The sequence below is a fragment of the Peromyscus californicus genome, unplaced genomic scaffold, assembly GCF_007827085.1.
Source record: "Peromyscus californicus insignis strain IS unplaced genomic scaffold, ASM782708v3 Scaffold_18__1_contigs__length_77618521, whole genome shotgun sequence".
In the NCBI taxonomy this organism is placed as follows: domain Eukaryota; kingdom Metazoa; phylum Chordata; class Mammalia; order Rodentia; family Cricetidae; genus Peromyscus; species Peromyscus californicus.
The window spans coordinates 11,884,280-11,908,222 of NW_026294480.1; the positions used below are offsets into that span (position 1 = coordinate 11,884,280).

The 23,943-nt window shown below is 46.2% G+C and overlaps 1 protein-coding gene across 4 annotated transcripts in view; it reads left to right on the top strand.

Annotated features, from left to right (window-relative positions):
• Positions 1–23,943, top strand: part of Trio (trio Rho guanine nucleotide exchange factor) — a 313,159-nt gene that overhangs the window by 138,694 nt on the left and 150,522 nt on the right. For all 4 annotated transcript variants that reach the window (XM_052743040.1, XM_052743043.1, XM_052743042.1 and 1 more), the window contains exons 8-10: positions 565–696; positions 8,175–8,405; positions 16,428–16,550. In XM_052743040.1, the coding sequence (XP_052599000.1) occupies positions 565–696; positions 8,175–8,405; positions 16,428–16,550 (486 nt within the window). The remainder of the gene's footprint in view (positions 1–564; positions 697–8,174; positions 8,406–16,427; positions 16,551–23,943) is intronic.

Sequence of the window (23,943 nt, forward strand, 5' to 3'; positions counted from 1 at the left end):
GAGAGTAGGCAGGCTGCCTTCCCAGCCTGAGCTGAATAGTTCAAGAGCCTTGGTCTTTCCTGTAAGTACGCAAGAGGAAAAGTAAAGCTGCAGACCGGCACTCCACCCCCCACCCCCATGAAGCCCACCTGCTGCTCAGCCCTCTTGGGCCTGAGAGGGGAGTGGGGAAGAGTGGGCTTGATGTTCACCCTTGCTGGGGTACAAGGGAGGTAGAAGACAGGATTTCATTGTGGACTGGGAAAGCCAGTCAGGAGAGGACAGACAGACAAGGCCAGACAGTGTTGCTCTGGGGCCATGAGCAGCACACATCAAGGGTCCCATCAACTGCAGCTGCTTGCACCAGCAGCCGCTTGCCCAACCTCTGCGGGTGGAGCCCAAACCCACATCCCAGTGGAGAATCCGAACAGCCGTTTTGCAGTGATCTCCAACTACGTTATTATTTGCTTACATTCTCCCTCAGCTACACCACCTATCAAAACCGTGTTGTAGAATGTCTGCCTTTCAACCTAAATGATTAGTGATTGATAGAAATAATCTTTTTTTTCTTTTTTTTTAACCTTCAAGTACATGAGCAATGTGGACTCGTGGTGTAAGGCCTGTGGTGAGGTCGACCTTCCCTCTGAGCTGCAGGACCTGGAAGACGCCATTCATCATCACCAGGGGATCTATGAGCACATCACCCTCGCTTATTCTGAGGTAAGGGTGTGTTTTATTCAGAGTGCAAGGCATCGATGGTTTTAAATGATGGCTCTCAAGCTGCAAATGGAAGTTTGGGGCAACTCAGGAAAAGCTCTGTGTTCTGTTAAACTGTTTATTCACCCAGCATTTGGATTCCTGTTAGGTAGGGGGTGAAGGCGAAGAGTAAAGCCTGTGGTGGCCAGAAGGCAGTTTTTGCATGGCTTGAGACTTTTGGAAATGGGGTGCCTATATTTTTGTCTGTTAAATAATCAAAATGCCAGCCTTCTTTCTACGTGTGTTTGGGAAATCTGCATCTGTGTGCTATATAGTCCAGTCAAATTCAGTTTAATCTTCATGAATGAAACTTGTTAGAGAGGAAGGGAGCCATGCTTCATTCGCGTGCTCTGGATTGTAAAACATTCACTGTTTGCCAAGTGTCGAGCTTGCTGTCCTAGACATCCCAGTGTGTTAGTTACTTCCGTATAGGTGTGACCACAGTACCCAACAGAAGCAACCTGAGCGGGAAAGGTCTGTTTTGACTCATGAGTTCAGGGCTCAGGGCTCCTCACAAGAAACAGGGAGACAGAGGCCGGAACCAGGACCAAGTTAACCTTCAGACACCTAGTCCTGGTGACCTTACTTCTACGTTCCAAGCCCACCTCCAGATTCCAGAGCATCCAAACAGTACAACAGCTGGGGAACATTGAAGACATGAGACCATGGAGGACCAGGCACGAAGTGTGACATTTTCTTTGTCAGTTTTAAGGTCCTACATTATGTGCTTGTCACGCCTCTGTCTCATTTTCTGCTGCCAACTTCTTTGTTTTGAGACAGGGTTTCTCTGTCTGCCCTGGCTGTCCTGGAACTCACCTGCCTCTGCCTCCCGAGTGCTAGGGTTAAAGGCGTGCACCACCACGCCCAGCCCTCTGCTGTGCCTTGTGTACCATGCTTTGTGGTACAGATTTTAGACAGATTTGCTGCTCACAGTTCTGAGGTGTGTACTGTCACTGTCCCTGAGACCCCGAGGTGACAGACTTGTTGCCAGGTCAGCTGGTAGAGTGGGATGGCGGCATGTTCCCATCTAACAGGCTGGGTCACCTCTCTGTCGTGCCACGCCCGCCCGGTGAGGACCCAGGCGCAGATGGGCTGCAGAGTGTCCTCCTTGCCGTGTCTTGTTTACCTGGCCGTGAAGATAGGTGGTGTCTTAGGGTTGCTAGTGCTGTCGTGAAACACCACGACCGAAGGCGGCTTGGGGAGGAAAGGGTTTATTGGGCCGACACTCCTGTATTCATCTCTGTTCACTGAAGGAAGTCAGAGCAGGAACTCAAACAGCAGGACCCTGAGGACAGGAGTTGATGTCCGTGGGCAGGTTAAACGGACATGCAGAGCGCTACTGTTCTCGGTTCAGGTGCGGTCCAGTCTGCTTTCTGGCACACTTACCCTTTTGCCTAACAAGTGTGTCTTTTTTTTTGAGTACTATTTTCTGTTTTCTCTGGAATGCCGATTCTATATTTCTTAGTTGAGCATGCACAGCTAGTTAGTTGTTCAGTGTATTAGGAGCTGCTTACACGAGTGCTAGTCTAGTACAGTCCAACTGAAACCTGGAAGGAGTTTTCATCTTTAAGTCACACTGACTCATGAGGATTATGTGATTGCTAAAAATCATCAGGTTCCTTCCCTAGTGTGCCGTTTCTGCGCAGCAGCTAGTCCTGATGTGTAATGAAGAAAGTGAATGACCCTAATACTCACGAGGAAGCCTTCAGTCACCTACTCTGACATGAGTCTTTCTCCCACACTGCTCCCTGATGGCCGTGGTGGAGCTGCACCAGGCAGCTGTGCACCCCGTCCTTCCCAGGCCGAGAAGACATCAAGCAGCCTTTTTTCTCAGCACAGCTGGTGAAGCTCTGCTTATGGGACCAGCTGAGAAAATGCATGGTGTACACCAGACTCACTTGGACCTGATGTCGTCACTCCTAGCTACATACAGAATCTCTAATTATTTTCCACATCCTGTAAAATGGGCATCTTGACTTGGAACATACGTTACCTATGGTGTAGTTTTGTTGCAAAGTAAATTGGCACTAATAATTCAAAATAATTTGATGGGAAGAAAGAGCCTCCCAAGCTGAGGTCTTAAACTGTATTTTTAGCCTAAGAATATGTTAACAACAGAACTATAAACTCAAGAAGACAGCAGTTTGAACTCAACTGAAAAGATTTTCAGAAAACATGACAATTCTTTTGCCTGTGAATTATAAAATCGTGTACGACCAATTGAAAAGTAGTAGAATGGCACCTCCCTCCCACATTCCTGCACCCAGACCTGCCCGTGTTTAACACGTAACACAATCTGCTCTTGACACTGCCCCTCTCTCAGTACAGACACACTTTCCGTAGACCCATTCGTGGTCTCCTACTTTTCTGGTCCTAGACACTGTCAAATATCACATTAATATGTCTTGGCCATCTCTTTTCCTGCCTTTTATGTCTTGGATGGTCTTTCAAAGTACAAAATTTTCATTCTTAGCCAGACTCTATTGCCAGGCCCAGGCAATCCCCCACTTCTCTCTACTTAGGGCATGCCCTCCTGGTGGGTTTCCGTGGTGATGTCACTTTCAGGAGCCCACACAGTTGCCCTGTAACACCACAGGGTGATGGTGATGCAGCATACCAGTCTCTGTCCTCATCATACTTTGTCCCACATCCCAGCATCCACAGAGGACTTCTGCCACATTTGTGTGGTTCAGTATCAGTCATCGCTTTCCATTGTTTTTTCTGTGCTTGTGGGTGGTTTTTCCATCTTGAGGAAGAGGCACTCTCCCTCTTTCTCCTATAGAAGCTGTACTCAGTGGCTTATACCTGTTTCTCTGTTTTGATGCCTCCACTGTCCAGATTTGGCCTCTGGCCATTAGCTATGCCCTTGTCCTTTGAGCACTAGCATCACAAGATGCTCCAAGATCTTCTTGTACCATCCCTGCTTGCTCCTGGGGTTAGCCATCTCAACTAGCAAAGTAGACCCTTGTATTATGTACGATTTAGAAAGTAAGGCCAGAATGCTTGTTTGCTTATGAGGTGTCAATGCTTCTATGCTCTGTAAGCACAGTTAAGAGTATAACACACATGTATGTGGAGGTGCATGTATCTGTCTGCACACCACTCACCCACCATTCACATACACACATACAAACATACACACCCTATGCATTCATCTACTCATACGTTTATTCATCCATCCATCCATCCAACCCCCCACCCACCCACCTACCCATCCATCCACCCACCCATCCACCCACCTACCCATCCATCCACCCACCCATCCGCCCACCCCTCCATATGCACACTTGCACATGTACATATAAAATTCTCCCTGTGTCTGTTTCTACCTGTATTTTACAAATACAAATGCTGACCAGTTTCTCCACTCCAGTTCCACCAGGGGCCTTGGCACCCTTTCTCCTCAGCGCTCATAAATCCCTCACTAGGCAGCAAGAAACCTACTTTCCTTGTGTTTTGTTTGTCAACCGATGTGTTCACTTTGTGTCCCTGCTGTCTCCCAAATAGGTAGTGTGACATCTCTGTTTCCTACTTCTTGGCTACTGACTCTTTAGGAAGCCAAGGGCTACCACCCCTCACTACCTCTGCTCTGCATTTTCTCCCTGACAGGAAATGAGGAAGACTGGACTGCTCTGATTTTTTTTTAAGTGCTTATCCCCTCTACCCCACCTCCAACCAGAGTTTTCAAACTTGCTTTAGCAAGCAAGGAGTAGCTTCTTGCGCTACACCTCAAGAGATGGCAGACCTCCACTCTGGGATTTCTTCTGTGGCAGAGGGATTGCTGTGCACTTGATTTAGAAGCCACTGATTGAGAAACAGTTCTTTGTCTTTTTTTGTTTGTTTGTTTTTGCTTTTGGTTTTGGTTTCTGAGACAAGGTTTCTCTGTGCACCTTTGGTGCCTGTCCTGGATCTCTCTGTAGACCAGGCTGGCCTTGAACTCACAGTGATCCGCCTGGCTCTGCCTCCCGAGTGCTGGGATTAAAGGCATGTGTCACCACCGCCTGTCTCCCTTGTCCTTTCTCAAGAGCCTTGGGTCTGCAGCTCCAGGGTCCTGTAGGCTGCAGTGCCCGTAAGCTGCTGCCTCTCCCTGGTGCTTCCTTTTCGGCCTCACTGTCTCCTCTGCTGTCTCCACTTTACTTTTTCATTCAAGGACAACATCTTCATTTGTCTCTTCACTGTGGGAAACCTTCTGATCCTTTTTCAAAGCTCAGGCACCTGCTTTACTTTGTCTTATTCGGTTCATGCCTGTGTTCCTCCTGTGTGCATCGTAACCAGACAGAGAGATCAGTGAAGTCATGCCCATGGCAGACTTTTGAAAGAGTCAGAGAAGATGTCCGTGGCCTCGAGTCCCTGCAGATGGTACTTTCATTTCACAAAGCTATGAAGAGTGCCGGTGTTTGAGGCTAGGTTGAGTGGTTTTGGGTATTTTGCCCCTTTTTTCTTATGTCTCTGGCCTGTCATTTCCTAACACTTGTGGATGGACACCATCCCTCCAGGCCTCACCGACTCTTCTCAGGGTAGTGTCTGTTTGCTCTTTGGTTCACTGTTGGTCTTACAGCCTTGAGCAGTGAAGTCCAGATGTGTCTCTTTGAGCAAGTGAAGAAGCATCTTCAGAATCTGACTTGCTGAGAAATGCAGAGAACCAAGTGTTAGAACTAGGCTAGGCCAGCCCCAGAGGTCCCTGGGGGGTGGTTTTAGGGCAGCTCACCAGGATCCACATAATAGAGTGTGCTGTCTCAGTCATTGGGAGCTACTAAGGAAGCATACCAGTAGAGATTTTATACAAATTTCCTCCTGAATGTTAGGAACAAACACACCTTTGATATAGTAAACTTAAATTTGTCTTTAGTTACAGTTTGCATTTGTCAGTTCTTGCATTTTCCCAGCTCATGTAGATATTAAAACATATTTGTTCATGCATATATTAATAGAATGTTAATCTTTATAAAATGTGATTTGATTGCCTATCAAGTCCCATAGCCCCATATTCCGATCGTGGAAACTCTTGCCCTTTGATAAGGAAGTCTGACTTTCTTCTCGCAGCTGCTCTGCCTTGGGCAGCAGGGTGGCCGCTAGAAAGGCCCTGGGTGGCTCCTAGAAGCAGCATAAGCATCGCTTGCTTCTGTAGTTGAGGATATTCAGACTACACCACTCACTGAACAACACCAGCTTCATGTTACCTCTTTGAATATTTAAAATGTCTTGTTTTTGTTTTGTTTGTCTGTCTGCTCCTGCACATGTAACCACCTTCTGTCATTAATTTTCTTCTGGTTATTGTGTATCATTTAAAATCTTTCTATTTGGGACAGCTGCAGTATTTGTAAAAATCGTAATGTACTTTTTCATTTGTTACTATATTTCCAAAAAATACAGAAATTTTGCTCAAAGTTATATAAATATACATGATGTGATATTGCTTAATATGCTTAAATACTACTTTTTGAGTAGCAAATCTGTGCCAGCTAACTGGAGTAGAATCGTTCCTGTAAAGGTCTGTGGAATCGACGTGGGTGGACTTGCTTCAGGAACTCTGTGCTATCCTTTCCAGTGGGGAGGGAGGGACTCAGCCTCAGAGTTCTTGTTGAAGCTACAGCTGCTGAGATCAGATCACTGCTACATTGTACTAAGTGACAAGCTGGAGCTTAGGAATTCTTTCTAGGGCCAGTTCAGTGAGAAGTCAGTCATTTGGAGCAACTGTTGAGTCCCAAGAGATGAAGCACCCGAGGGTGTAGCGGAAGCACTGCTCCTGACTCACCCGAGATAAAGTGTGTAGGTAATTTAATCTTCTCTGTAGAGTTTACTTGCACAGAAGCAGTGTGTATGCTGTAGTCGGTTAGACACAATAGAAAGGTGATTGTTGATCAAGCATATTTCAGTTTATAAACATCCAAGTTTCTGCATCTACCCTAGAAGAGATTAGACATTCAGACTGGCCACACATGTAAACCTGTTGTGAATACAGCCACTAAAGACGGCACTAGAGATGCCTTCCATCAGGGAAGTACATCCTGAGGAGGAATTGACAGGGGGATGTGGTGTTCTTGAGTTAGTTGTGTCTCAAAATACAGTGTCTTCTGCTCTGAGAACATGGTCATCATGTTCCTGGAAAGATCAGTAGTACTGCAAATGGACCAGAAAGGGGAAGGGGCAGTTCCTCACTGTGTGCTGATCCATCCTTAGACAAGTGCCCAGCCTCCTCCCGTCTAGCATAGGAAACCCAGGTCTTCCCCGAGTCACTACAGAGCAGGCACACAGACTGGCACAGGGTGGCTTCCAGGGCAGCAGGTCTCCTGGCTGGTCTTACCCTGTTTTGTTTCAGCTGGCACTATCTCTGGTTAACACGGTTCTTTCTGACCCAGTCACTGTCAGTGAAGTTGTGCTATCAGCTTGTGTCAGATGAGTTGCAGACTCCCAAGCCTTTATAAGAACAGTCCACAGTCCCCACAGAGGCCTCAATGCTGGCTGGGAAAACCACTGTGTTATGTTACATTTGGGGCGGGTCAGAGGAGAGCCGGTTCCAGAGCTTTCTGGTGCAGCACTGTGCTGTGCTGGTCCTGGGTGAGCTGTCTCTTCAAGGTCCACTGTATTCCGAGTCAGTTGGCACTAGGCTGTTGTCAGTTCCCTTAACAGAACTCCAAGTGGTTTCAGGTTTCAGAGTGTTGAGCAGGAAGGAAGGTCTTGAGAGGGTTCCTTCAGCACCCTGTGGTCCATACATAATCCACTATGTTTTCTCATCAGGTGACATTTTTTTTTCCCTGCTGCCTCTGGCATAATTATTCGTAATCTGAAGAATCCCGAATTGGAAAAACACATATTGCTTATTTTCCACATCCACTTATTTCTGTGGATAGTCTAAATGCTTTCATTTAATTGCAATTTGATAATTAACTGCCGCAGTATAACACCATGGTGGTGTTCCAATCAGAATTACTTCTTTAAAGTTAATATACTAAGTAGAATGGCATTTTTAGTTTTGTTTTAATTTTGTAAAATAAAGTTGCTCTTTGGGTCCATCAAAAAGTTTACTTTTTACCTGGTGTTAATCAATCACTGGTTCTGACTGAGGTTTTAGATCCAGCACCAGAATTGTGATGACCTGTTGTATTTGCTCATAATAACTCAAGAGGAGGTTCTTACTTTGAGCTTCAGTTCACAGTTACCCTACAAAGCAAGTGGGTTTGTTGATTCCTGTTTCACGGGCAGATTGAGAGCGCTGTCTCTGTCTTTATGCTATTGCAGGTTTACTTTATTTTAACTTGGTATTTTATCATGTTTGGTTCTATGATGTCATTGGATAATTGATGGATGGTTTTGCATTTTATTCTGTCTACCTGTGGTTGCATGTGGCTGTGTGTATGCACACGTGCACCTGATCACAGGGTCTGCATGCAGTCTGGGCAAAGCGTGCATGCTGAATAATCTCTCCCATGTGTTCTGAGCAGGTGAGCCAGGACGGGAAGTCTCTCCTTGACAAGCTCCAGCGTCCCCTGACTCCCGGCAGCTCAGATTCTCTCACAGCCTCCGCCAACTACTCCAAGGCTGTGCACCATGTCCTGGATGTCATCCACGAGGTGCTGCACCACCAGCGTCAACTCGAGAACATCTGGCAGCACCGCAAGGTGCGGCTCCACCAGAGGCTGCAGCTCTGTGTCTTCCAGCAGGACGTTCAGCAGGTGGGTGCCCATGCCCTTTGCAGAGTGCTGGCCCTGGTCCCCCCCCCCCCCCAGGGAGGGGGCCACGGCAGCGCTCTGGCTTCTGACTGTGACCTGATGCTCTCAGTGTAGCTCTCGGCCACTCACTCTGCTGTGCTGATACTTGGAGTGAGCGTTGCTGTCCTCTCCACTCCCTCTCACTTTTGTTGACTTGTGAGAATAATACTGATTCTGTTTTCAATGTGGCTATTGTTCCTCTAAGGTAGGTGATGCCTCCGATGGAATATAGTAGGTGCTTAGCAATGTGTCAGGTGGACTTTTATGGCTGTTCATTTCTGAATAATCAGCATCTTTTTGTGACTTTGGTGGTAGAAAATAGGGTAAGTTGGGGCCCTCAGCCTGTTCTGTCCGCAGCTGAAGAGGACTCAAACTGGGGGAGCATGCAGAGTGTGACATAGCTAGGACAATAATTAACTCATGCCCTTGCCCTGAAACCAGTGGAAATTAGGGTAGCAGTGTGTGAGTCCTGGGGATGAAGGTACCTGTGTATAATTAGTGCACGAGCATCCTGAAGGTGGCCTGCAGCAACCCCTGTGGTTGTCCTGGGGTCAGACCTCCCTCTTTTCTTTGATGTTAGTCCCAGTCTCTGTGCATGGTTCAGGTAGGTTCAGATTTCCATCTCTCAGGAGTCACCTGAGTTAAGTGGGTTGTCTGTGGTGGACTGGCGGTTTGGAGAGTCGTACTGCAGACTGTGTTCTGACAGACGGAAGATTCTCCCTGTGGACGTCATTTAGTACAGGTCTGGTGAGTTCACAATACTTGCAACAGTTCTGTGATTTGTACTTTTCACCTCCTGCACTGTTTCTGACTGTATTTTTGAGGTCTCTGGAGATCATGTAATAAAATGCCTCAGCAGTGAGCATTCTGATATTTTTACTCCTTTTTTTTTTTTTTTTTTCAAATCGGGGAGAAGAGGTTTGAACTCTCCTTCGAGGCCTTATGAGGGAATGAGTACCACAAGGTGAAAGTACAAATTCTCCTCCAATGCACTTTCTAACAGAGGCCCCTCTTCTCCCCAGAGGAAACAGCAGCAGGGTGGTCTCTTTCCCTGACTGTTTGAGACCCTTGTATGAGAGTAATGGCTGGAGCTGTGTAGGCTAGGGGAAGGTACCAAGAAGGAAGCCCTTCAGAAGAGCTTCCGGGTCCAGCTATCTGGTCTGGCACCAAGTACATAATGTACCTGAATTTGAAAACAGCACATATTATGTGGGAAGTATCCATAATTCTGAGCTCTCCTGTTTAAGCTGTCATTTTCAGAATATTAGGTTGAATATCAGGAGGAGAACATGTTTCCCAATCACACACCAATACTCCTATGAACATTCCACAAAAACAGATATTGCCACTAAGGGGGAATATTTTTTGTTGACTTGTACTGGTTTGGACCTGTTAATGAAAACAGGAAATCTCTGTGTAGGTTTCACTTGAGACACCAAAGCTAAACACCAGAAAGATTAATCAAAACAAACGTGTTGGCAGTAGGGTAGCAAAACCGAAAATGCTTCTCTAGAACTCAAGAGATCGGTAACAAGTTTTTGTCGTGTTAAGCAGGGTGGTAAGCTGAGACACAATGAGCAAAACAAACCAGAGCAGCATTTTAGAAAGATAGTAACTGAAGACAGATTTGTGCAGTTGAAAATAATCTATAAGAGTATAACGAGCCAGTTAGCGATCCCATCAATTTTGTTCTGGGTAAGGGAAAAGCCTTAGTGACTATTGTGTGAAAAAGAAGTACCAAACTTTCCCAATGTAGACACAGAATGATTATGGTTCCTGCCGGCAGCCCTCCTAGAAGAGAATCCTTGCAAGAACATTGGCCAGACTGTTGCAGACACCCAGGGAATTGGGTCCCAGGGGAATGGCTGGGGAGTGGCTTAGTGGTTAATTTCCCATCGTTTCTGCACAGAAGCAGTTTGGAATGGTAGGAAAGGATGTGGTCAAGGAGAGCCGGTCTGGGCCATAGATCCCATTCAAAGTACAGGGGATGGGGAATGGGATTCGTTGTTGCAGGCTTACCCAGCACACAGGTGTTAGCTACTGCTGCTCTTACCTTTGGCATTGTTAGCTTGAATGATACCTTTGCCATCTTTGCTGACAATCGCGTACTACACATTTCCATTTCCTCTGTTTCCTGTCAAGTAGCCCTCATGGAACAGTTACTTGCATTAAATATGGATAACGGTCTTACTTCTTGGCAGTGTTATTATTTAACCCTACGCTTTCATTTTCATGGAAAGCTAATGGTGTTTGCTGCCCCATGCTTGTTCAAATAGGGTAATTCACAGCCATGGAAGTTGTTCAGAGCAGGATGTTCTCAGACCCCTTTTCTGCCTCACCCATCCACTTTGCCCAGCTGTCAGATTGTCGGAATTGAGTTATCCATCACAATGAGGTACATGGCTGTGCATATCTACTTTCATGAAGAAGGCCACACCATTAGATCTTCATCATGCTCCTGGCAGCCTCCTGTGTGAGCATCCTTCTAGAATTACCTCTTGGAAGAACTCCTTCTAAGTATATGCTGCACTATCATAGATGGTCATAACCAGGAAGTCAGGCTCAGGTGTAACTGATGGTCCCAGCTACTTGAGTCTGGGATAAGAAGAACACTTGAGCCCAGGAGTTAAAGGTTAGCCTAGGCAGCATAGTGAAACCCTGTCCAAAAAACAAACAAACAAAAAACAAACAAACAACAACAACAAAAAAAACCCAAAATAACAAAAAACAAACAAACAAAAACCCCAGAAAACCCTTTTTAAATGATTGAACAAATCTAGTCCATTCCAGATTCTTCTCATCTGTACCTCTTCCTCCCTCCTGGTCTGTGCTCTGAGAGGTACAGAGGTAGTGTGTTTATTGTGTGAGCCCTTTCCCCGGGGAGATAGAAACACATACGGGCTCCTTTCAAGATAGGGCACCAGTGACAACCCAAAAGCAATTGCTCCAAAGCCCACCTTGGGGAACCAGAGGTTACTACTTAAAGATCATGGGTGACTCCAGAGCAACCGCGTCGCCAGAGACTCTCACCCCGCCATGCATGGATGACGACTTTCCCATAGCAGCCTTCCACAGTCTCTATATTCCAGCCCCTCCCAAGGCCACAAGACCATGTGCAGTTAGGGCAAAACTACATACTGTCTTTATGTCCATAACGTGACTTCCAAGGAGGTTCCGTTAATAGGACAGAAAGCACTGCCAGCTTGGCGTGCTGAGGTGGACGATCGTCACCAGTTAGTTTAAGGCAAACCTGCAGATATACAGTGAGTTCGAAAACAATTTGAACTCCATAGCGAAAACCTTTCTCAAAAAAGAAAACATCATTATGTGCTAACTATGCATGGTGTCTTTAAAACAGTTGCTGAAGGGTAGGAGTATAGCCCGCTGGTAGTGTTCTCTACCCAGCATAGGGAAGGCTCTGGGCTCCATCCCCAACAATACACATGCATGCACTTGCACACGCACACTCACACACACGTTGCTGAGGTGGATTAGTCTTTATGTGTTTTATCTGGATGTTCTTTGAGTTCAGGGTTACCTTAAATGTAACCCTGTAGCTTGGTGTGCGTTTTCTCAAGCAACATCAGATTTCTTGCGTAGTGTTTGCAAGCATCATTTCTAGAGATGGAAATCCAGTTAAAAAATACTGCCACAGCTTCCAGACGGACTTTGCACCATGTCCTATGATTTGGTGATGTCCAAGACCATATACAATGTCAAGCCTGCAAGTTTTTCTCTTGAGGTAACCTCTTCAAGCCTTGTTTCTAGTTTAACGGGGGCAGTAATGAAAGTCTACACCTACAGCACCTTGGGGAGTAGATACAGATTTAGGGCCCACAATTTTTCCAAGTTTTGAAAGAATAGAGCATGTGATATGTAACACTTGCAGTGGAGTCTGGGCGCTTCCAATAAACCAATGCTTTCTAGTGTTGAAACCAGTGTTTCTAAAACCATGCACACACTGAAGAGGCTGTGAGGGTTTGTCTCTCTGACAAGGTTTCAATATTTGTTCACAAGTTCCTAAAGTAATAATCACTGAGAGCTATGAATCCACAAAACCTGGTAGGTATCTGTTAGTGGAACCTTCTTACAGAAAACTGGTTTACAGATTGGATATGCTTTTTAGGATGACTGGAACCCTGTCCTCCGAGCAGAAGAGAGAAGTGTCAGGGGCTTGTCCTGCGTGCTCGGGAATTGGCCTTAACCCAGTTCGGGGGGCTCCTTTGGCCGCGCCATTTCTCCCCAATAGTCTGAACTGTCCCAGTGCAGGGTTCAGTTCTTCCTGCCTGTGACAGCACTTGGCTGGTCTCAGCTATGCCAGCCGAGAAGAGGCCATAGCCACAGCTTAAGAAGAATGCTGGCAGCTGACCTCCTGGGTCCATCCCCACAAAGTAACCAAGACCCTCCTGCCTCTGTTAATGAGCGTGACAATGGTCCCTCCTTGGAGGTCACTGGAAGAGCCAGCACTCACTGTCTGTACAGCAGTAAGCCAGGCCTGCTTTGGCAGCAAGTGATCAGATGGCAAGATGACCGTTAGTTCACAGAAGCACACTCGCCGTCATCACGGTCAAGCTTGTCATTATTCAGTGATTTCCTTTTCATTACAAAGAGTCAGGTTAAACCGTTAGCGGTTTTCTGCACATTTAGCTTGAGTGTCTGAGTGATGCCTTCATATTTTTAGTGTCTTGACCTTGGAGTTGTTGTTTGTGTCCATTAGAGGGCACCAGTGGACAGGAAAGATGCTCCCAGCCTGCCTTCTGCACAGAGAAAGATGGGATAAGCCTCCTAGATTTTTTATTCTGCTTCTGAGCCAGGTAGCTGAGGAAAAAGTTAAACAAAACAAAACACTTTTTGACTTGTTCTTCAACTGGGGCGAGGGTAGACCCGAACCTGCTTTGTTTGTGGGGCTGGAATCACAGCCCAGAGTTGACAACCATTGGCTACAACTGTGATCAGAGATGGCTGTCTGGACTGAGGTGATCAATTCCCTGACTTGCTAGTCTTTTTGTACTTAAATTGAAGGGTTCGTGTGCATGTCTTTAAGATGATATTGCTTCCACAAATATATTAATCCAGGATCCCTTTGTCAAGAAGGAAAAGCCACCCAGCCTTACTAAAGAGGCAGCAGTCTTGTGAGAGACTCAGGAACTTTAGTAGGACTCCATACCCATCTGCTGTTACCTTACTAAAGTGCACGGACTTGTGCATCACGTGAGTTGCTTTTGTGTTTGTAAGAAACACAGTGACATCAGTAGTTTTACATTTCTGTGTGAAAGACCCATTGCTGAAGGAAAATGGTTGCTATCACCCTACGTGATCCACTCACAAAAGCTTTTATTTCCAAGCTGCATTTCCTGAAATACTTTTCTTAGTCTTAAAAAAATAAAAAATTTATAGAGTGCAGCGATTTGCTCCCTCTAGCTTTCTAGCAAATGTCCATCTTGACATTGTGAGGCCCCAGGTGCCATGCTTCTTCTCTGCAGGTTGACAGTAACCGCCAGGCTTGTGGTGTTCTGACGGCCGGGGGTTTTGTTGTTTTTACGTAACTATATGTAGACGATACTCCAAAACTGTCTGACTTTGTTTTGAAGTCTTCCTCCCCTTCCATCCCTCCGAGGTCTGACAGGTAAGTGACAGGACGGAGCCTTGACGATACTTTTATAACTCTAAATCCTTTTCAGGTGGAAGATATCTCTTCTTTTTGTTTATTAAAACAGTTACAAAGAACGTACAAACACAAATACCACACACTGAAAATAAGGCAGACCCCAAGTCTGCGCTTCTCAGTGAACTTCTGTCCGGCAGCTGTGGGACTTCTTGGTGGACTTCACACTTGTGTGTGGACTTCACACTTCTCACTTCTCTGAGGCAGTCCTTAAGCAGTTTGAAGTCCAGATGTGCTCTCTGAGGCCTCCTCGGCAGCCCCAGTTCTGCTGGGCAGAAGTGGAGAGTGCAGTTGTGCCTGTGTGAAGAGCAGTAGCTCAGATGCAATGGAGTGTTTACAGCCTGTGCCATCCAAGAGCCTAAAACTAAATGGCAGCAGGCTAGATGTGCAGGTGTGCTGGGGCATCAGTGCTCGCAGGGAGGGAAACTGAGGCTGACATAAAGTGTGGGACTTCTCCAAGCACACAGTCAGAACATGTCTGTGCAGAAGCAAGACTGGTGTTGAAGAGGAACATTTCAGACAGAATCAGCAGGGCTGGTTGATGAGTTGGACCACACGGACAGCATACCGATGGGTCCAGTGAGCAAGGATGATGGTCAGGTGACTGCCAGTGCTGATGTAGACAGGAAAGGATCCAAAATGAACCACAGTCACAAGGATGAGAGGAGTGCGTAGCCCTGGCCTGAGCACCTGCTGCCAGGGGGGGCAAGTGCAGGTGTAGTTCTGTCCAGTGGGCAGACAGACCCACTGCCAGGCTTGCCTTCCATTCCCCAAACCCAGCCCACTTCTGCTCCTGGCTGCTCACAATTCCGAAACAGTTTTTACAGGGTCTTGGAGGTTTGTTAGGATTCACTATCGTCTGATTTGTATGGGTCAGAACTTTGCCGTGCAGAAAGGAAGTTTAGTCAGGCCCTCAGGTGTGGAGCAGTGGACAGCAAATTGGCCTTATTATGCATCCACTGGCTCTGTGTTTTTCTAGATGTCTGTCCGACCAGTTGAGAGTGTTAGAACGAAGCTACTGAGGACCAACACTAAGCCTGATTTGTCTTGACATTAGTAAAGGTTCCCCACCATTGCCTTGGCTGAATATGCCCTATTTCTTTTCCATCCGAGATCATTTTGAGTGGTGTACGTGGGTACCTGCTGTGGTCTGACCTGAGTGTTTGGGTTCCCTAAAACCATATGTGGAAAAGTAATGTGCAGTACAGTAACATCACTGTGTGGGACCTTTGGGAGTGGTTAGGCCACAAGAGGACTTCACGTGCATGAATGAGATTAATGCCTTTAGGAAAGGAGCCTGGGAGTTGTTGTTCAACTCCTGTGCTGTGAGAGGACTCAGGGAAGCCATAGTCTGTAAGGAATGGGGTCTCTCTAGACACTGGCACCTTAATCTTGAACTTTCTACTTTCCAGAGCTGTGAGTAGCATTTGTATCACTATAAATTATCTAGCCCAAGGTATTTTGTTACGGTAACCTAACAGAATAAGACAGTTTCATAGTCACAAACATGTACAACATATATGACCCATTTCTAACAGCACACTAACAAACATGTGATATATTTGTAATGTTTTAGCTGAACATTTTAGAAGAGATCACCTACTTGTTTTTCCTCTACTCTCCACCAAAGACTATGTACATTTGGTGTAAATATTCTGTTAGATAGTGTTAGTGTTGTGTGATCTCTCAAGTGTAGGAAGCAGTGAGCTGTGCTGCTGAGTCCCAGCCGTGAGGAGAAAATACCAGCTTGCGCTCTGATTAAGTTCATGGGAAGTCTAGCTGCTGCAACAGCTCCCCGTTGATACGGTGAATTATACCCCAAATGCAGGACTGAGGCATATTAGTGTTGTGTTTTCTTCTGTGTTTGGAGACATCTAAAAAAGAAATAAACAAAACACGTAGCTGCATAGTTAAGCTTGAATCACCTGAGCTATGAGGCTTTGAACCATTTAAAATGTGGACTGGTCCAGCATAGCACCATATCTACCCTCTCACACAAAACCCAGTGGGTTTGGCGGCTCTGTCACGCCTCTGAGAAGGTGAGATTTAATTTAATCCTCATTATATGCAATCTTTATACATAGGACAATTTGCACTTTTAATATAAAAGCTATTTACAGTCCTGGTGGAGAAGCTGAAATAATGTTTTGTAATTATGAAGTGAATTAAATCTGTATTCAGGCATTTCCTCCAAATTTATTTTGTTTTGCTTCATGTTTGCGGCAGAATTTTGACAAAGGAATGAGCCTTTCCTAGATAGGCCCAGCCAGTGAGCAAGGTGGACACCGTGTTTATGGCTGATATGGCTGTTTTCTTTGCAGGTACTGGATTGGATCGAGAACCACGGAGAAGCATTTCTAAGCAAACACACAGGCGTGGGCAAATCCCTTCACCGGGCCAGAGCTCTGCAGAAACGCCATGAGGACTTCGAGGAAGTTGCACAGGTACAACAGGGCTCTGAATACCCCAGTGGCTGGGTTGGAAGTCACTGTTTTAACAAACCTGAGGTGACCTAACCTTTGCTAGGTGTTCAAGGTTGTTTTGAGGGGTTAAATTCATTTCAGAATGAGGCAGCCATCATCTAGGTAGAAATCACTTCATAGGTAGAAATGAGATCTGGTCAGTTAACCCCCTGTAAATTGTAGTGGTTTGGAAACAAGTTTATCTTTGATGATTTTGTCATATTTATTAGGCTAGCTTGTGGCTTTCACTTCACAGTTGGAGAACAACAGTCCTTCTGAGGTTTCTGCAGTGATGGGTCTGGCATTCAGCTTGTCCTTTTCTCATTTTGTTAATTGGGAAGCCAGAGCCAGGAGTGGAGGGTGCTCAGAGCACAGGATTTGTGGAGTGTGAGTGTTGGCTGTGATGTTACCAGGCAGTATGCCTCTGATCTGAGCAGTCACACAGAAGCATCACAGATGTAAGGAAGTGGAGGAAAGCTGCTTTCAAGACATCATCTTATCCAGGAGTGGGGGGTACACACCTTTAGGCAAGGAGATCTCTGTAAGCTTGGGGCCAGCCTCATCTATATGAGTTCCAAGACAGCCAGGACTGCACAGAGCCCCTGTCTCAAACAAATAACCCCACGCCCAGGCCAAAGAAGTCATCTAAGTGGTCCAAATCTAAATTCAGACAGATTATGGTAATTGTGGAACATCACCAAGTCCTACAGGCAAGAAGTGGAAAATGGCATCTGTGAGAACTGTTTGGGAGACAGTGGTCTCTTCAGCAGTCACAGATGCTGGTGTCTGGGGGAATGCTGTCCTGATGCGAAGGTGCTGGATTCTGCACCCGCCTGAATTGCTGTTCCTTAGAGGGATGAAGTGAGCACTGAGATTGGGATTTCCCACTCAGGTGCTTATCAGAAAACCGAAAGCATTAACTTCAGTAAGAGTAATTATGTTAAGTGCCCCTGGAACCGAAGTCCATGAGAACAGACACTGTTCTGTTCACTTCCCTTTAATGAGCACCTACAGTAACATCTAGCATGTGTCCATGCTCAGCAGCTACCTGCTTGAATGAACTAAGTGAGGAAAAGAAGTATCTAGAAGAGAATGATATCACAGTCAGCAAAGGGATCAGTAAATACATTTGTAGATTAGAGGATTACTGTCTGAGCAAAAGATAAATCTAGGAGGTAGTCAAGGGTCAGACAAAGCTGAAGAGCCAGCCAGCCCCCACCACACACACACACACATGAAGGGCAGAAATATGCTGAAGATGCTGGATGAGGCCTGAGGACAGCAAGAGGCCTTATGCAGGCTTGTTCGCATTTTTGAATGACCATAGAAAATGTAAAGACAAAAAAATATATATTACTTCCAAATAAGTTTACAGCTTTGGGGAGGGGTATAGAAAACCAAGTAAATCAAAACTCAAAAAAAAAAAAAAAAATGGATCAAAAGAAGTGAGAACAAAATTCATGAAAAAAAAAATCACAAAATGTGATTTAGTAGTTTATCCCAATATACCAGTAATTACACTGAATGGAAAAATTAATTACATTTATTGAGTATCTTATAAGTGGATTAGCCGTGTGTTTATTTAATCCACATACCTAAAATATAAATACCAAAAGTTTGAGAGACGTATACAAGGTATCGGCAAAAGATCTACCAGGAAAATCGTAACTAACAATGTAAGAGCAGCACTGAGACAGTGTGGACTCAGAACATAAACTGTTATCGCTAAAGCCCTCAGTGACTAAAGGAAAAACAGAGTGCTCAGAGCAGTGTGGTCATGTGAAATCACCAGACTGTGGCTGTGTCAATGCTTTGCTCGTGGCAAATAAAAGACCAGAGAATTGGACCCAGGAATGGAGTTGCCATCTGACAAACGGAACCTAAGTCCCGTCCCGCCACAGGAATACCTTAAACCTCACCTTCTTACCCTGGTTTCCTGTACAGAGGAAAAGTGGTGATTCTGCTCTCTGTATCTGCAACCCTGTGATGGGGCTTGGATTTCTCATGCCCACATTCCATGTGGTCTCCCTGCTTTCATTTCCTGGAAAATGCTATGCCACTTTATTATAGCAGAAGAAATATAGACAATGTGTTCTTATCTTGCCCTTTTTTTTCGTATGATAAACTACTTCCAGAATTACTTGGGGTTGAGCATAAATTTGGATTACATGAGAAAAAAACATTCGGGCATCAAAGAATCCCAGAGCACAAGGCTAACACCCAAGCTCTAGACAGCAAGACTGTTGCCCAGAGTGCTTGTTTTCTCATGCTTTCAGATTGGGGTACCCTCTACCTCACTTGAGCGCCTTCTGATATGAAGGGTCAGAGGGTCTGTCACTGCCTTTTACCTCCTCTGTATCCCCAAGGTTCTGCCCACTATTCATGAAGGAGATGTCACCTGTGGCTAACCTAGCCCTGTAAACTGTGGCTTCAGGTCCAAGGCAGTCATCAGAGCCGCCTGCAGAAATCAGCCTGAAGGTTTCCCAGGAAGCAAGGGTCACAGGAGTGTGTGCTGTGAACAGCTTTCGACCCCTGCTCAGCCAAAAGGCCAGCTCTTTCTGGTTCTTTCTGCTGTCCCCTTGAGTCCCAGGACTTGTTCATTTCTTACTCCTTGTCCCTGGGACTCTAAGGACAATCAGCCCTCTTCCCCAAAGTGAAATTGCTGCAGTCAGAATCAGACGCTTGCAGGGAAATACTAGATAGGAATGCATTTGCTCATGTTGCAGACCACTTTCCTCCTCCTGCCTTCCAAATAACCACTGACCACACGTCAGCTCTTCTGTCAGGCACGCGGGAGGGGACAAGGGTACGAGCAGCCATAGGTTCAGCCTCTTCGGCAGGCATGGCTTGTGGCAGAAGGGCTTTGTGTGGCGCAGTGCCTGATACCTAAGCCAAGGCACGGAAGTTAACAGAACTTACTGTGGTGGCATCGAAAGGAAGGGTTTTGGAGGCTGGCACCTGGTCAAGAGTTATGGGGGTGGCTAGGCAGTAGAACCACACGGCCTGCCAGGCTTGAGTGAACCCAGCCTCCTGGGGCAAGAGAGCTGCTTGTACGCAGCCAGCTTGTCCTCCACATAGCTCGGACTCAGTACCTTAGTGCGTGGCTGCAGCTGGGGTTTTCTTTGTGTATTCCTGTCTCCCAGATCTTATCTTTGTCTCTCTCCTCCCGCGCTCCAGCCCCTCTCTGGAGCCTGGGCTCTTCAGTGACGTCCTCTGTTGCCAGCATCTTCAGCAGCTACCTCTCAGTACTTGTCCGTGACTCTTCTTGAAAAGCATCATTTGCTCCATAGACGGTCGATGCAGAGGGCACTCCAGTGCTTCTACTCTCCCTCCTGGCCACCCACTTCCAGACTTGCAAACAGCAGGCCCTTAGCAGTTTACTTTGCTCAGAGTAGACATTCTACACCCATGAACTGGGTACCCAGCGGCTTACACTGTCCCCTCCTCTCACTTTTGAGTGACAGTATCCCACCTACTCAGTCTGTGCTCTTCAGTCTCTGTGTAGCAGGCGTGGGTGGTCAGTATTACTAGGTTCCTGTTCATACCTATGCATGCATCCACACCAAAGCCCAGAAGACCAAAGCCACAGGCTATTCCAGGAGGAGCTTGTGCTACCTCAGAAGCACGCCATCAAGGGTTGGAGCAGAGAGAGGGGCTTCTCCACAGGACAGGAGGCAAGGCAGCCACAGAGCCACAGCTTGAACCTGTAAGATGGGCTGGCTAGCCCTGCTCGAAGCAGCTCTTTCCAGTGGAAAAGGTCATGAGTGTTGGGGACTCCAGCTTGGCTTTCCTACGACTATGTATGGCAGATGGAGTTTAGACAGACAGGGTCTTTCTCTCTCTCAAGGAAGCATACTTTGGGTTTAAAGCTCCATTCATCAAAACCTACCTTTTCCTCAAGAAAAGAGTAGCTTCTCTTGCTTTGGCTATGGGGAAAGTAAGGGGTGAGGCAGCTTTGTCTCAGCCCCTCATCCTTGTCTGCTTCCTGTAAAAACAAATTGCAGTGGCACTATGGCATCCACATCCATATTTGGACTCTGGTATTTTAGGGGCCAGTGGGCTGTTGAAATACTTTAAAATTGAGATAGGAGCTCCTAGTATACAATATATTCTCAAAGGGAAAACAAAGTCTGAGAGTTAGAAAAGAAATTTCCTCTTGTTGTTAAGATGGGTTTTGTCTCGGAGATCCCTGTGATGCATTTGATTCTTCTAAGTTGGTTTTTGTTCAGAGCTCTTTTTTATTAGAAGATTTATTGATTTTATATGTGTGTGTATTTTGTCTGCATGTATATCTCTGCACCACATGCATGCCTGGTGCCTGTGGAGGCCAAAAGAGGGCATTTGACGCCTGGACCTGGAGTTACAGGTGTTTGTGAGCAGCCACATGGGTGCTGGGAATTAAACTCTAGTCCACTGTGCCTAACTGCCAAGCCATCACTCCAGCCCCCAGAGATCTTAAAAGTAGCAAATTGCTTAATACAGCCGTTTCTTGGGAACTTAGTGAGTTGTGGCTTGATGAAATAGCCTAAGCAGATTAAAAAAGGAAGCAGTGAAAGTGTATGATTCAGTTCTCTGAAAATGTGCTAAATATAGGTTTATTCTGTAGAGCAATTCCAGTGTTCTAGGAAGGAGGAACCCTGAAAGAACCTTGGTGGAAGCGAGCCCTTGGCCCCACCTGACTTGCTCAGGTGCCCACCCTAGATGTAGGTGCCCTGGGTGCCAGTGTTTGATTCAGATGCTGCTGTGGCCTCCTTAGGAAGCACAGGTCCCTGTTGCTTACAATCCTGCAGAGCAGGAACTTCCATGTGATGAATGTGAAGCTCTTCTTTGTTTGTGCACTGGTTGTGAATACGTCTTTGCTGGCTGCTGTGTACTGTGTAGCATGCACAGCTACGGAGCATTTTCTTGTACTACCATAAAAGTTAAAAACGCGTTTCACGTGAAAATTTTTACGTGTGACTGATGGAAAGGAAGCCACTCCTTGAACAGCGATCTCTTACTTTCTACGTAGTTTTCTGAGGCGGTGTTTTTAAATTGAACAAACTATAATTACAACAGGCAAGTAAACCCCAAGAAACCTAGTTTCTATGGCTGGTTCCGAGAGCAGCCAGCTCCTGGCTGTCCCTAGCGACTCTGGTGGAGCCACACTCTGTGAGTGTTTACACTGCTCTGCACTTCACCTTGCAGAGTCTTAACCTGCCCCAAGGCATTCTCCTCAGAGCAGGTCTGTGGATCGCTTGGTGTGTGCCATGAAATTACTGTGTCTTCCTGGACGAGGGTCTAAGAAGTTGTCACGTAGCCAGGTTCTTCCTAGACTTTCAGAGGACTAGCGGGTGTCCCCACTGTGTTCATTGCTCTGCTAGGAGGATGCTGTGGCCACGTGCACATACAGTGCATCCGCATGTGTAGTATGGCCTGAACTTCACCACATGTATAATAAGCTTCCAATGTTAAATAGATTCAGCTTTTAATATAAGGTGTCTTGTAGTTTAGTGTTTTAAAGTTAACAATGGAGAATTCGGGGCAGATTATTTTTAATAAAGCATTTCGCTTGTGGCTGCAGTTGTTATCAGTGCCGTAGCAACTGCCCAGCATTAGTCAGAGCCTCACACCACAGAGAAGCAAAGAAAAGAAGGGGCAGGTTTGTGAGGCTGCTTTTCCCATCACATTTCCTAGAACTTAATGAGGGACTATTCCTTTCTGATTGTGCAGCCACCAGCCTTCAGCAAATGACTTAGTCTTTCTGAGTCTTTTCCCCCTAACTTTAAAATAATAGTAGTATCTCCCTTTACCAGGTTGCTGTAAGAATACATTAGGAAAGAAGGGAGGGAGGGAAGACATCAATGACTGAGCATGCTCAGAATTCCAGTTCCTTTACCTAGAACATCTAGATGATGGAAAATACCAAGTTTTCATGCGATGACTGTGACAGCACTTGGACACTGGCCAGCTACATCAGGACCTAACGTAGATGATGTTTATTGCCAGTGTTTATTCTCTGAGCATCTTACTTTATTGAACCTCCACCCACCCTGGGAAAATAATGGGTGTTCTGGTCAGATGCTAACAGATGTAGCTAGTAGTTGGTGTCTTAGTTAGAGTTATATTGCTGAGACGAAACACCATGGCCAAAATCATCTTGGGGAGGTTTATTCGGCTTACACTTCCATGTTGTAGTCATCACTGAAGGAAGTCAGGACAGGAACTCAAGCAGAGCTGGAACCTGGAGGCAGGAGCTGATGCAGAAGTCATGGAGGGGAGCTGCTTACTGGTTTGCTTCCCGGGGCTTGCTCAGCTTTCTTGTAGATCCCAGGACCACCAGCCGAGGGATGGCACCACCCACGGTGGGCTGGGTTCCCCCATCAATCACTAATTAAGAAGATGCCTTTCAATACTCATTTTCTGTTATTTAGAAATTTACACTCCCGTTTACTGTAAACAGAGTCTGTGCCGTGTTTGGTGAGAACTGGGCCCTCGTGGCCGAGAGCAGGAGGAGGAGGACTCGTCTGCATTGCAGCTGCTCGTGTCCCAAAGTCTGCTAGTTACACAATACAGGCTGTTTCTCAAGAAAGAGGAAATGCTTGGGGCTCCATGGCCTGCTCCTAGAATTATGTCTTTTAATTCTCTGTTGGGGGTAAAAGGAATGGCCCAAAGAGGGGTCTCTCAGGCTGAAGAAGGGAGACAGCCAGTCCCTTCAACTCCCCTGAGGCCTGCCAGCTTTCGATTGCCAGGTCTTGGGGTTTTGAACTGCCGCAGCTCTATTGACTGACTTGAGCAAAGCTAAGTTTTGTTAGAGGGAGGTGGAAGTGAACTGTCCCTGTCACAGGGCTTCTGTAGGGTTTAGAGAGGCTGCTCAAAAGCTAGGGTTGACAATATGGATGGCTTAGCTATCAGCCTTTGAAACCACTGACAGGCCAGTCCAGTCCAGAAGGACTCGGCAAGGATTTGTTGCTAGGAAGACCTAGCTAGGGTTTCCGATGCCAACGTGATGTTCCTGTCTCCATCCTGTTCCCCTCCCCCAGGTGGTTCTCTTCTGAGGAAAGCCCTTACCTCCTTTGTACAACCATCATTTTCTTCAGGTGTAAGATGAGACAGGCAATGAATGGTTGTGGTTTAATGTCACTCAAAACACACTTGTTCCTTTACATAAATACTTTTTCAACGTTATTACTGCTGATGAAGTCCTAGAGAGGCCCTCAACAATTCAGTAATGCTTTCCTGTCGGGAAGCACTGTCAACTAAAGATTCACTTATCAAACTGGAGAGGTAAATTACTTCAAAGCTGTGGTGACAATCAGCGAGAAAACAGAATTCCTTTCTTCAGAAACACATTTTCAGGGTTCTGTTTTCCGAGGGGCAGACCGAGCTGGTGACT